General features: G+C 35.5%; 3 protein-coding genes across 3 annotated transcripts in view; 1 reads left to right on the forward strand and 2 right to left on the reverse strand.

The window, feature by feature from the left end:
* LOC311090821 (NACHT, LRR and PYD domains-containing protein 3-like) overlaps nt 1-14,227 on the forward strand; it is a 430,276-nt gene that overhangs the window by 255,279 nt on the left and 160,770 nt on the right. The window lies entirely within an intron of this gene.
* LOC311090817 (NACHT, LRR and PYD domains-containing protein 3-like) overlaps nt 1-14,227 on the reverse strand; it is a gene marked incomplete at its 5' end in the record, with an annotated part of 78,610 nt that overhangs the window by 35,140 nt on the left and 29,243 nt on the right. The gene's annotated exons all lie outside the window — the stretch shown is intronic.
* On the reverse strand, nt 7,674-12,339 carry LOC311091230 (cysteine and histidine-rich domain-containing protein 1-like; the record flags this gene model as incomplete). Its single annotated transcript, XM_084127051.1, has 10 exons — nt 7,674-7,974; nt 8,959-9,021; nt 9,150-9,269; nt 9,360-9,462; nt 9,544-9,614; nt 10,490-10,548; nt 10,660-10,763; nt 10,875-11,035; nt 11,318-11,374; nt 12,283-12,339. Coding segments are annotated over 10 exons (963 nt in total), but the record flags the coding sequence as incomplete, so codon positions are not given.

The raw sequence follows: 14,227 nt of genomic DNA on the forward strand, positions 1-14,227 counted from the left end.
ACATTGAAACGAGTTATTTCACAGATGTCTCTCTGTGTGAGCAACACTATACTGTATGCATTAAAATATTACATTAAAACATTCTTCTTGTACATTGTTTATATCTTTTCGAATAGATTACTGATAATGTTCTGATAATATAAAATGTCATACTATAATCATATTTTTATAGAAATGTAATACCTGAGATCAGTCTGTGTATCTTCACTCTTAAAATGTATTATATTATGCATAGACGCGTCACTCCTCATAGAGGCACAGCTGGGCTCTGGTTCTGATCTCTTCTGATGAACTGAACTATAACATAAATAGATTATGTTAATACATTGAATTACTGTATTAAAAAAAAAAAAAAATCACAATTTATCCTTAAAGAACTTATTTTAGCAATGTTGATAAAAAAACCTGTAAAATGAACTAAGTCTCTCATATGTGAGTAGCACTACATACATTAAAGGGCCCCTATTATACATTTTTGAAAATGATCTTTCATGTAGTGATAAATAAATAAAACAAATTGTTTTCAAACGTTTCGTTGAGCCGTTTCGTTGTGACGTCAAGACGAAACATTAGTATATTGCCCGCCACTTATTGCGCGCACAGACACCAGGGAAAACTTGAACCTCAAACACTACAGCTGATTCCTGTGGATACTGGACAGCATCAAGTGGTGGATGCTGCACATTGGTGGAGGTTGAGGAGATTTCCCCCTTCCATGTAAAGCGCTTTGAGTACCTAGAAAAGTGCTATATAAATGTAACGAATTATTATTATTATTATTATTATGTCGAGAAAACGCTGTGCTCTACAATGTGAAGGTAAAGCCAGTTTTTTTCACTGCCCAAGGACGAACATGTGAGGAATCAGTGGTAAAAATTCACTTTTATTAAACTCCTAAACTTTTGCTGTGTTCCCTTTATTTCACTGACGACTGTTTCTCAAATCTCAATGCAGGATTCGCAAACCGCTTGCTCTTGAAAGATGGTGTTCAAAATACTTAGTTTTGAGTTTTATATTGTGTAGTTCTCCTGCTAACTGTCTAACTCACATTATTACTGTCTTACTGAAATTCTTCAGCTAATCAGTTGTGGGACACTATTACCTATAACTGTGTCTATTAATGCAGATTGTCTGTCGTTCTCACTACTTTGAGGAAAGATTAAGCATGGAGCAAGATTTGTTTTACCAAAGTTTGTTACATCAGTCATTCACGCTAGAGCTCGGCTAATGTATGCACTGTTATTGATATAGTTTCCACATGTTCACCGCAATAAATTAGAAAAATACTCTGTAAATAAATAAGTATAAGTAAAATAATCGGTTTGTTGATGTACATGCACTTGTTAATGTTGATGGTAAATTACAGTTGCAACATCCCATAATGTACCTCAAACTGAGTAGTGTATCACTGAGAAACGTCCTGCAAGAGTCGTCCTTGCGATGGAAGTTCGGGTTGAATGACTAGTTCATTCAATGCAATCAGTTCATTCAAATCTCAGAGTAAAACTGGGAGTTGTGTAAAATATGATACACCGGTGTTTTGCCAGACGAGAAGTTTATCTATGTATCATCTTTTTACTCTTAATTCATTTTATCTGTATCATATGCAACACATACAAAATAACTGTAAGCAATGTCCAAAAATAATTTCTCATATCTTGAATATATTACTGATAATGTTCTGATAATATAAAATGCCATACTTTAATCATATTTTTATAGAAATGTAATACCTGAGATCAGTCTGTGTATCTCCACTCTTAAAATGTATTATATTATCCATAGACGCGTCACTCCTCATAGACACACAGCTGGGCTCTGGCTCTGATCTCTTCTGATGAACTGAACTATAACAGAGTTTAAAGTTAAACATATTTGCCATATTCAACATATTACATAGCCATTTATCAATTAAAAACTTACACTCTTAATGATTATTTATTTTACACTGTTATTACAAAAATTGTACATTCAAATTAGTTATTTCACAGATGTCTCTCTGTGTGAGCAACACTATACTGTATGCATTAAAATATTACATTAAAACATTCTTCTTGTACATTGTTAATATCTTGTAGAATATATTACTGATAATGTTTTGATAATATAAAATGCCATACTATAATCATATTTTTATAGAAATGTAATACCTGAGATCAGTCTGTGTATATTCACTCTTAAAATGTATTATATTATCCATAGACGCGTCACTCCTCATAGACACACAGCTGGGCTCTGGCTCTGATCTCTTCTGATGAACTGAACTATAACACAAAAAAATAATAATTAATGGTGATAATATTTTCAGATAAGTTCTTAAGAGGTATTTTAATTAAAAAACTGGCTGGTCTTATGGTTTTCACTAAAATTACAGTTTTTAACTTAATAAAAACACCTTCTTGCCTATAATTTAAAGATGATTTAATCTGGAGTTTATTCAAAATACCTGCAACCTGGATACACATCTTCATCTCTGGATGTTTGAGTTTCATCCATGATGAAGCTGAACAGCTGAAACAGAATCTGATCTTCACCACTGACTCTGAATGGAAATGACAAACAATAATTCAGCTGAACGGAACCTGAGATTCAGAGAAACAGGATCATGAGACGCGGCGTTGACTCAAATACACAATGTTAGTCGTATATTAACACACATGCTAAATAAACCACAGACAACACGAAACAATGAAACCATGTTTTGCTCTAAAATGAAAAATATCAAACACATATAAAATAACGAATATGTCCTTTAGGGGAAATAGGCTAATATTGGCCTAAATGCGGAAGTCACCTGTAAAACGTCTCGAGACCTGAACACTCACCTTGATCAACCTTTGATCACATTCAGATTCACAAAATCCACCGCCGTTTCTGTCAAGTAGTTACACGAACATTCGTGTCTTAGCTTTTGTGAAGGTTTCCATGAAACACTTTGCATTTTATACTTAGTATGGAATCGATTCTGGCTGTTTAAATGGCGAAACATCAACTCTGATCATTTATGTTCACTTTTTATTTGTTACGTTCAAATCAATAACGGTGTCACGTACGCGCGCGCTCCCACACAGTCCTGCACGTGCACGGCAGACCCATGTAGAGATCTCTATGAGCGCTGGTGCACGGCTTCTGTTCCGCGACTCGGTGTCAGCAGGGATGGGCAGTATTTCAGATACATGTATTTAAAATACGTATTTGAAATACAAAATACTATTTTGTATTTTAAAGCCTTTGGAAAAAAATCAAATGTAATTTGTATTTAAAAAACATTTAAGATGAGTAATTTTGTATTTTCAAAATACATAAAATACTTTTTGCCAGTCAACCTCTTTATCAGGGTACTGATTTTTTGCATCAACTAGTTCAGACATTCACTAGCTCAGAATGTCATGATCAATTCTGTTGATTAAAGTTAAAATGGTGCATTATTCACTTCAGTTAACATGAAAAAATAAAAGAGCACAGACAAGTGGGAAAATAGCGTTAGCCAATCAGTCTTGACCGGTTGTTGATTTTTATCAACTAGCTTGTCAAATGTGTTTAAAGCATTAAAGCATTATAGCATGTTAGGGCTGGGTGATATGACACTACATATCATAGTGATGATATAAAGTGTGAATTGATGGAACTTTTTCTAAATCGTTTACATAGATGGGCCTATGGGGTATAAGCAAATTTATCCATGCAGCTTTTAGTGGGCAGGAATTGCTGGAACGTTGGAGTGGAAAAAGAAGCACTGATGAATGATACTCCACAAACATCTTCAGCTTTTAGTTTTATTGTACATAAAAAATAATAATCAAAAAGAAGTAAATAGTGTCAAATGAATCTAAATTAATTCTAATTTTAAATTTTAGATACACTTTCTAATTTTAATAAACTTTACATAAAAATAAACATAAAATTACTTTAAAAGTATTGGACAAAAAAAAAAAAAATTGAGATTTTGGTCATATCGCTAGATATTTGCTAGATAGCAGAAAAGGTTCCCACAGTTTTACATACAGTATGAATTTTTTAATAGTGTTCACCACAAGTAATAGACTACATTGTAACCAGAAATAAGTATATGGCTGCTATTTTGCATAAGTTTATTTGTAATTGCCAGAAAGAAAGAAAGAAAGAAAGAAAGAAAGAAAGAAAGAAAGAAAGAAAGACAGACAGAGAGGGCAGAGATGAGGTTAGGAATGAAAAGTCAGTAGGCCTATGTAGTTTCTTCATTCACTGTGACCTATACCTGCACTGGCTGGCCAATTTCACATGTATTTTGTGTATTTTCAAAATACAAAATACTGTATTTGTATTTAAATAAATAAAAAAATCACACAGTATTTTGTATTTGTATTTAAATATTTTTTTTCCACACAGTATTTTGTATTTGTATTTTAAATACATTTCCATGTATGTATGGCCATCTCTGGGTGTCAGTCAGGTCAGGTGTCGTGTCAGTGTGTCGCGAATCTCGCTGTAATGTCAGTGACACACGCCACTATCCACTGGCACATGCCAATGAAGACCGGATGTGGCAATAAGCATAGTGACACGTGCCATTGGCTTCTGTGCATCAGATGCCTTGACACTTCATGTTAAAACTGCTCCTGACTGTTTCGTTACTTTCTCAGACAGGTGCTTCAAATCCCTCATGCTGGATCTGTGCCCGTTGTTTAAAAAAGTAAGAATGGAAAGCAAAATATATTTTAGCGCCTAGCGCCCTATATTGGCCAGCCGCCCCTGGTTACAAATCCTTAAATTCATATAACACTACTTTAACATTAATAAAAATATCGAGTGACTGAAACAATCTTTGTCATAGAATAGACTTATTTGATCACACCGAGTTGACAGTTTCAACGTTCTTGTTTGTTTTATATTCAGTTTTTGAGGTGAATTATTATCCATTGCTGTCAGTGTGTCTAAAGGTCACTCACAAAAGATATTCACACACTCATTAGACGCTTTTTACATTAAGTAAAGCACATAAACAATACCTGAGATTTTCATTGTCATATTTTGTAAGTTGATGTTCCAGTCGGGACTTCAAATAAATAGATGGTTAGAAAAAAAATGTATGTAACATGATTTTTTTTTTTTTTTTTTGCGTGTTGCGGCGTCGCGTCTGGTTTGAACACTGTGTAAAAACTGACAGTCAATGTAGAATGAGTACAAATAGTTAATAAAACCTTCATGTGATGGAATGGTTTTATAAAAAATTCCAGAGAAATTCTCCCTAATAAAGCACTATGTTTTACAAAAATAAAATAACACATGCTATTTGAGCATTTGGCAAGTAAAATCTCCTGAAGTTAGACTGAATGATAAGACAGAAAAACAAATTTGAGAGTACAGTACAATAATTTAATGTTTACAGTAACATGAGAGTCTAATAAACAATAGATCCATCAGATTCACATAAACACACTTATATTTCATTCTAGTTTTCAGTGATTTACTGCAGTTTATTTCTAGAATGCCAAACCAGAGTAAGAGTCTGAAGCTGCTTCATTCATGACACGACATGATCAAAAGTTCCCAATCAATGACACAAGCAAACCTAATCCAAGCTGAACTGAGACTGTTAAACTTAAGCTCAGCTAAGACTGTTGTTTAGGAGCGAATGTACATGAAAATTAAGGCTGTAAATCATCAAAACAACATGGAATGACAAAACAACAAAAAGGGAACAAGTATATTTGCTTGTATAAATGTTGACAGCACTAACATAACAGAGGAAATAACCAAAATACAGACAAGACACTTTTTTTTCTTTTTTTTTTACATTTTGTTTGATATTTTGATGCGCATTAATTGGACTCATCTTACTCTCACCTCTACAGGAAAGCTAGAATTACTGGACAACATCTGTTTTATTGCCATATTGAAATTTTATAATTCAGTGAAATCATTTTAGAAAGACTTCAGATGCCATATTGAATCAGACACCAATGAAAACAAGGCTGTGAGAGATATTAAACAAACTGTTCACCCAATGAAATTAGCATTTCCACAAATTAAGTGGGAAAAATGTGCATGGGGGAAAAATACCAAAAAGTGATACTGCATTGATGTCATGTTAAAATTACCGTAATTACGGTAGTAGTAAGTTCCTGATTAATAAAACCAACTAGTACAATTTGTTATTACTAGCTGACTGTTGTGATGTGATATAAAAATAACTGAAATTGCAGCAGCTCCTACCGTTAATGGTAACACTTTACGGTAAGGGTACATGAATTATGCATTCATTCATGCATTAAAGGGGGGGGTACAATGATGTTTCATGTATTCAGAGTTGTTTAAAGTGTTAAAGAGATTCTCATGCTAAACATGGCCAAAGTTTAAAAAAAAATATTTTGGACGAATAACGGAGAATTTCTGTGCCGAAAATCTTACTTCCGGGTTGGTACAAGTTTCGGCTGTTTTTTTTCGATCGTGGATCTAATGACGTAGACGAGAGTGGAACTCCTTATATGAGCATTTCTCTCGGAAAAGCAGGCCCGCGCACACGTCGACCAGAGGAGAGCGAGACCGCGCACATCAACGCGCTTCAACAGGAAATCATCGGCAGCGCTGCATAGGATTTGTTCAAGAATTCTCTTCAAAGTGTGTTTTTGGATGTGAGGGAAAGCTTACCGTGTTCAGCTTCCCAAAGAACCCAGCGTTACAGGAACAGTGGATGCAGTTTGTTTTTCCGGGGCAGCAACGGAGTGTAGCAAGTGCGGTTGTGTGTTCTGGTCATTTCAGTGACAAATGTTTTATTAACAAGGCCCAGGTCGACGCTGGATTTGCAAATCGTTTGCTATTAAAACGTGGAGCGTTCCCAGTGATAAAAGACCCCATTCATGTAAGTACAACTGGATCAGATTTCTGTCTTTCGCTGGAAATCAGCACATAAGTGAATATATGTTCACTCTATAGCTCCAGGAGCTCGGCTTTTTCCGGAGAGAATCGGAAAGCTGTATTTTTCTTTTATAAATATGATAAAACTAAAGACTTTTTGGAGATATGAAGGATGCACTACTACTCTATAGGTACTCAAGATTAACATGAGATTAGGTGAAACTGTGTATGTTATGTACCCTTTAATATCTCATGAATCATCAGGAACTAACAGGAGTTCAACGTTTTTCAATGCCACCATTAATATCACATTGTTCATCAGTGTTTCAAGGACCTAGTCAACACTTTAGTTGAGGGGCCACACACATGATGAAGTCATTGATAGATAATGCTTAGTTAATGTTGACTACTGTATTGGACAGACCCCAAAACAGACCAATCACAGCTCATAGCACACGAATTCTGTTGACATTCAAATACAGCAGTCATCATTAACTAAGCATTATCTATCAATGACTTCATCATGTGTGTGGCCCCTCAACTGAAGTGTTGACTAGGTCCTTGAAACACTGATGAACAATGTGATATTAATGGTGGCATAACTGTGAACAAAGAAAACATCATGATCATGCGTAATAAATCATAATTCATGATGATGTACTCCTCTTAGTTAATGTTTTAATTAAGGTGTTGTTCATCCATGAAGTCATGAATGAAAAACGTTGAACTCGTGTTAGTTCATGATGATTCATGAGATATTAATGCATGAATGAATGCATAATTCATGCATGAATTTATACATGAATTCATGGTAATTCATGTACCCTTACCGTAAAGTGTTACCTCAGATGGTTATGAACTCCAATTAAATAAATCAATAATCTCACTGATTTGCCAGATCATACAGCGGGTGAGGATGTAGGTTTAGTTGATCACTGCTGTCTGAGAGCCTGAGCGAGTCGGCGGGAGTCAAGCGATCATTTTCTCTTGGTCTTGATCCTCTTTCTTCTCATTGGTCGGTTGAGGCTTTGGAGGGGGCGTGTCCAGCCGCGCCCAGGTTATAGGCTCCGCCTTCTTCATGACCACCTCCACTTTAGAGGCCATCATGTTAACAACACTCTTACTGATGTCAATCACCTGTCAAGCGCACAATCATATATCAACAAAACGACCCAAATACACTACAAAATCATGAACTTTGATTTCTTCTTTTGTCATTAATATACAGGGACAAAACAATTCAATGGATCATGTCTAATAAACACAACAGGTATTGTGCTTTTCCCCTTATTTGTGCTGTAACGCCATCTAATGGATGAAATTCACACTATAAATCATTGAATTGAAAGTGTTAAGTCTCTTTTTCACACTTTTTAGTTCTAATGTAATCCAATCAAATATGGCATAAATAAATGGAAGTATGAGAATTACATAGTTAAACAAATATAATATAATAAATAAATATAATAAATATAATATATACATATGTCAATTATTGAATTATCCTTCCACTACCTCATTCATTAAAAAAAAAAACGAAAACGAAAAAAAAACGATTTGTCTACCAGTGTTGTTATTATTTAACTATTATTTATATATATTATAGTATTTATTATTTTGAATTAGATTTTTTTTTTCAGCTTTCATTTTAATTTCAGTTTTGTTTCAGTATTTTTGTTATGTGTTCTTATAAGCTTTATTTTTATTTCAGCTTTAGAAATTTCAGCACTTCAACTTTATATGATTTCTTTCAACATTTCAAATTCATTACTTTCCATCTAATATTTATATTTTATTTTTATTATTTCACAAAGTAATTTCAAGCACTTCAGCAGATTTTAGAACAAATGTTTTTTAAGATCATAATTAAGATACTTTTTTTAATTAAAAAAAGTTTATAAGATCAAACAAATTGTGTTATTATAGTTAGTAAAACTAAACAAAATAATTTGTTACTTTAAATAAAAAAGGAAATAAAATGAAATATTTTTTAAATTTTTTTTTAACTTATTGTATTTCAGAATAATTACAAGTATTCAAAATATGAATAAAACAATAATGTTATCTCAACGACACTAAATGTGTTTTAAGGACAGATAATGGATGGTCACTGAAACTCACCCCCCACAGGCTCATCTTCAGCTCAAACTCTTTTTCTCCATCAAAGATCAGACGCATTTTCAGCTGCCGAAAAAAATCATTCATCAGACAACAAAAGTACAGACCATTAATAAACAACATCACCACACTGGACAATGGCAAAAACACATATATTGCACAGTATATCACTTTAAACAGTCGAACTCCCTCACCGAGATGCTGTTCGCTTCCACAGAACAAAGCTCAGGATTCGAGCTCTTTGCATAGATAGACATGGTCACATGACTTCCTGTCTGGTGCCAATCAAATCGACATGGAGCCACTTTGTTACCCTGCAGGGACAGAAAACACACACGCATTTGAGAATCATAGTATATCATGTGATATTGACCTGATGGATGTGAAGCCATCGCTCGGCTCACCGTATCTTTCCTCCACTGGTGTGATCCTTTATTACAGCCCTCCTGAGACAGGAATGAGTTAAAATCAGACGTCTTCCTCTTACAGCAGCTCCAGTACTTCATCCTGAAACCATGCATGCTCATAAAATACTGTCTAAAAAGATGAAATAGTCGTTTTTCAGCATCAGTTATAAATTCTCCTCACCCCTCGTGGAAGATGGGCACTCCAGGATGATATGAACAGGTTTCTGCATCAGTCTTCGGTCCGTTGTATGTCTGATAATCATAATGGTATAATATTAGCACACATTTAATTAAAAAAAAGGTTAATACTACTGTATACAGTAAGGTTCCATTTGTTAACATTAAGTATATTAGTAAACGTGAACTAACAATGAAAAATACTTCTAAAACATTTATTAATCTTCATTTATAAATATGCTAATAGATAAAATAGATCAAATCTAAAATTGTATTTGTTAATATTATGTAATGTTCCTGAGCTGACATTAACTGACATTTACCAGTTGTATCTTTTATTAACAAACATTAAAAAATGTTATAATGCATTTAATGATGTTTAATAGGCCATATGATGTCTTGATTTTGTTTTTGGGCTCTACAAGAATAGGTTTTCATGCTTTCATGTTAAAAAAACGAATTATTTTCCCATATTCTCCATTGTTGCAGCTCCTCTCTTCCCAGTCTGTCAGTAACGCTCTGTTTACTTCCTGTCTCTATGAAGCCCCTCCTTCTGAAAAGCACACTGTGCTCTGATTGGTCGAGTGTATCAGTGTGTTGTGATTGGTGAAGCGCTTAAAGTGTGTTTGGGAAATGTCCCGCCCCTTACCATAACCTCCAGTTTCAACACACTACTAACTAACTCAATCATGCCCCGCCCCTTTATTGTGCATATGAATGATTTAAATTTGGAATATTGTGACGTGTTCGTTCCCAGGAGAAACTCAAGACTATAATGGAGGCGTTTCAGGAAGTTCAGAAACAGAGACACTGATCTAGAGAATAACTCTGGGTTCCTCATGCTCAAACAGCAACATTACACACTAAATATGAACATGGAAAAAGCATAATAGGTCCTCTTTAACTAACTGTAAAGTTACCATAACATAAATAACAAATGTTCTTCTAACCTTCGAGCAGCCTCCATTTTTACACGCGGTCCCAATTTTGACCTCACTTCCTTCCTCTTCTGAAGGTCAAAAAGATGCACATGTCAGGTTTTGCATGAGATGGTCAAGTAACTAAATAAAACGAGAATGAATCTAGAACCTCCTGCAAGCTTATAATGATGTAACGTCACCTTTCTCTTTGAGCTGAGCGGCGTCTGCGAGTCTGAGTTTCTCAAGCGTCTGGTTCAGAGACGGGGAGACTTTCCTCTGCAGCTCCACCAGCGGCTCCTCAGCGCTGAAACAACATTTATAAAGCGCTTTATACAATACAGATCCTTTCAAAGCAGCTTTAGCAGCCATTATAGCGATGATGATGATGATGATGATGAAGAGGAGGAAGAGTTACCTGGGTCTCTGGATGGACTCCAGTGGTTTGGGGGCCTGGATGATATACTCATTAAACCTGGGTTTCAGATCCTCCAGCTCTTTCTTCTCTCCTGAGACCTTCACGTCTGGTTTCACGGGTTCAAGCGGCTTCTCGCTGTTATGAGGACCTTTAGTGCAGCCCTGACAGAGATCGAGACATAAAACAGGAGACATTTGCATGCATTTGCTTTATCTCAGTGACAGAATTCGTGGATATCGAAGAGATAAAGGAATTTTACATGGTTATGATATCGGTTAGCAACTGACCATTTGAGAATTTAAGCACACCAATGCAAAACAGAAAATAGTTGTTCTCTCTCTTTTCTTCTGAAGAAGCATGCTGTGTTTAGACACCATCGAACACAAAAACACATTTATTTGCATGTAAAATGTTCTGCTGAGATCTGAGAATGAGACACTTACCGCAATACTAAGAAAATCCGAGAAGTCTGTTGTCCGTCTCTTACAACACGACCAACCCTGAAGAAAGCAAGAGATAAAGAAAGACAGAGGGTTCATTGGAGTGTCTTTTAAAGGGAAAAACATGCATTATTGCACCCAGAACAATATAAAAACATTTCTCAGAAGACTGACACCAATAAGTACAAGTAAACAGTACAAAATAAAAGCTATGTGCACTTAAGTGGCAATTATGCAATACGGACACTATGGCCCTGTTTACACCTGGTATTAAGATGCGTTTTGGTCGATCGGATCACAAGTGGACGACGTTCAGGTGTAAACGGGTGTAAAGCGCTTTGAGCTTGTCCACTTTCAACCACTTCCAGAGGTAGTGGAAAACACATTCGGTCGGATTGCTTTCGTAGTGTGAACGCTCATGTGGTCGAATGTGTTACAGCCACAAAAGACCATCTACTGATCTAATGCTTAAACATTATGGGTATAGCTATAGCAGACGGGATTTAAACTTTGTCGTCTGAAGACCCAAGTAAAGTTTGTTTTGATGAAAAACTCAAGCACAATGTTCTCTCACCATTCCTGATATCTAACACACTCTCACAGCATTCGGCTGATCTCGCGTCTGTCAGAGCAGAAACGACAGTATATTCTGTGTGTTTTTACATCGTCTCCGGTCTTGCTTCATATGTAAATTGCATGAGCTTATTCTGTCCATTAGATCGAAAGATCTGACTTAACCTATACATTTACCCGCCCATAGACCCTCCCCTTGAAGAAATCAGGACAGAAGTGGTTTAAAGTGGACAAAAGTGACTTATTAAAACACCAGGTGTAAATGGGAATGTGTCTCCCTCGTCTACTTGCGATCCGATCGACCAAAACACATCTTAATTCCAGGTGTAAACACAAACAGGGCCTAGAATGAAAAGAATAAATACTTAATATATCCACGATCTTCAGGCACTCACCTTCAGAGCATCATGAAACACAGGAACTCCAGGATGGTACGTACACACATCTGCAAAACATATCAGTCATGAAACTCTAGAGGGCGCAGACTGATGGTCTTTTACATGCAATCTGCAACCAATCACATCATCATTACTGCAAGGCACAAGCTGATTAGCCTCTGCTGATCCTGCAGCCAATGAGATCGCTTGCTCAACATTTAAATAGTCTGGTTGTTTGTTTGCTGTAAGCTGGTCCTGAAGTTCCTCTGAACCCCTCCACCTCCCCAGCTCCACCTGCCTAGATCTGCCACCAGCGGCTCCTCAGCGCTGAAAATTAACACTTACAATAATATTAACAAACATTATATACATGTTTGTGAAGCAGTGTCAGCGTGGCATGTGATCACAAATATCAGTTTAATATATTAATTATTATTATTTAATAATAATAATTCATATAAAAATATACAATCTAAAATTATTTTAAAGTTAATGCTTCAAGTATGTAATGTTTCAGGAAAAAAATAAGGCAAATAAATTAAGTTATGTGACATTTTCCTTTTTTCCTCTCGTTTGGTCATTGAAACGTAAGAGTATGAAGGTAAATAATAGATAGTGCTGTGTACAAATAATAAGTAACACTTTCGATTATGAATAAACTTTGTAACTAGATTAGTGTAACAAACACTCAGCCTCCGGATTGATTTCTGGATCAAATCGCTGCCCGCACTCATATCACTGTTTTTTAGTTATTGGCTTTAGAAATACTTGCCATCAAGAGGAATATGATAGAAATTAATATTACAATTAGTAATTAACTGTGTTCAGAGGCAGGAGGGGAAAAACAAGAAACCAGTAAAAGAATGTGAAGATTTATTTGGAAACATTAACAGATAATCATATAAAAAAATTATTAATAATAAAAAATTATTTGACAGAAATTAATGTTCAGTGAAATTATTTGCATAATCTTGGTCTTCCTTTGCTGGTATAATTTACAACATCTCTTCTGTAGTAAAACTCTTGACAAAACTTATAAAACTTTTCCCAGCGCTGTCTGTATTGCACAATAAATCTATTGTCTAAGGCTTGTTCTTGTTTAACCGTTTGCCATGTATTTTAAGTGTTTCACGATCTACATTGTAATCAATATCTAACAAATTTGAAACAATTCAAAGCTGCTATTTTCAGCACTCATTTTCTTGAGGCATTACTATAAAACAAGAAACTGGTGTGAAGTCACACACACACGTCAGTGTGATCGCTGTGTGTCTCTGTGTCTTCAGTCTCTGTAGCGGCTCTTTATTCACCATCAGCTGATCCTGAGGAAACTGAACTGACGTCTAAACACTGAGAGTCCTACAATAAAACACACAGACAGACACATATGAGTATGAGACATTACTGAGTCACATCACATCTGGAGATCATTTCAGAAAAACACAGCCAGAGATATTAGCATGTTCCTATTACAGCCATTAATGAAATATTAATATTAATGAAAAACTGGACTAGATTAATAACAGCAAATGATAAACAATTCTCTATTCTTTATCAAACACACATACACACACACCACATTTCCATGCAAACAAATAATCTGTTAGTAATCAGATTGACGGCTCAGACTGAAAAGCCTTCATGTAAACACCTTAATCGAATGAACTCGATCCGAATGAAATTTCGATCGGATTGGGTGGTTTATTCCTTTTCTAATCTGATCGAGAGGACATGTAAACACTTGATCAGATTGAAAACCCAATCTGGAAAGTTCTGTGCGTGTGCAATGACATAATGGCGTATGATGCGTACGAGCTGTTGTAGTTGTTGAATGAAGTGTCATGAATGACCAACACAATCTCACGGCCTTCAGTCCTTCTTTCAGACTCTCATCCACAGGCTGTTTCGGGTGCAGGTAGGGGTGTTTTTACTGCGTGATAAATATAAGCAGCACGGCACAACG

Source organism: Abramis brama, assembly GCF_963993115.1.
Source record: "Abramis brama genome assembly, chromosome: 10".
Classification (NCBI taxonomy): Eukaryota; Metazoa; Chordata; class Actinopteri; order Cypriniformes; family Leuciscidae; genus Abramis; species Abramis brama.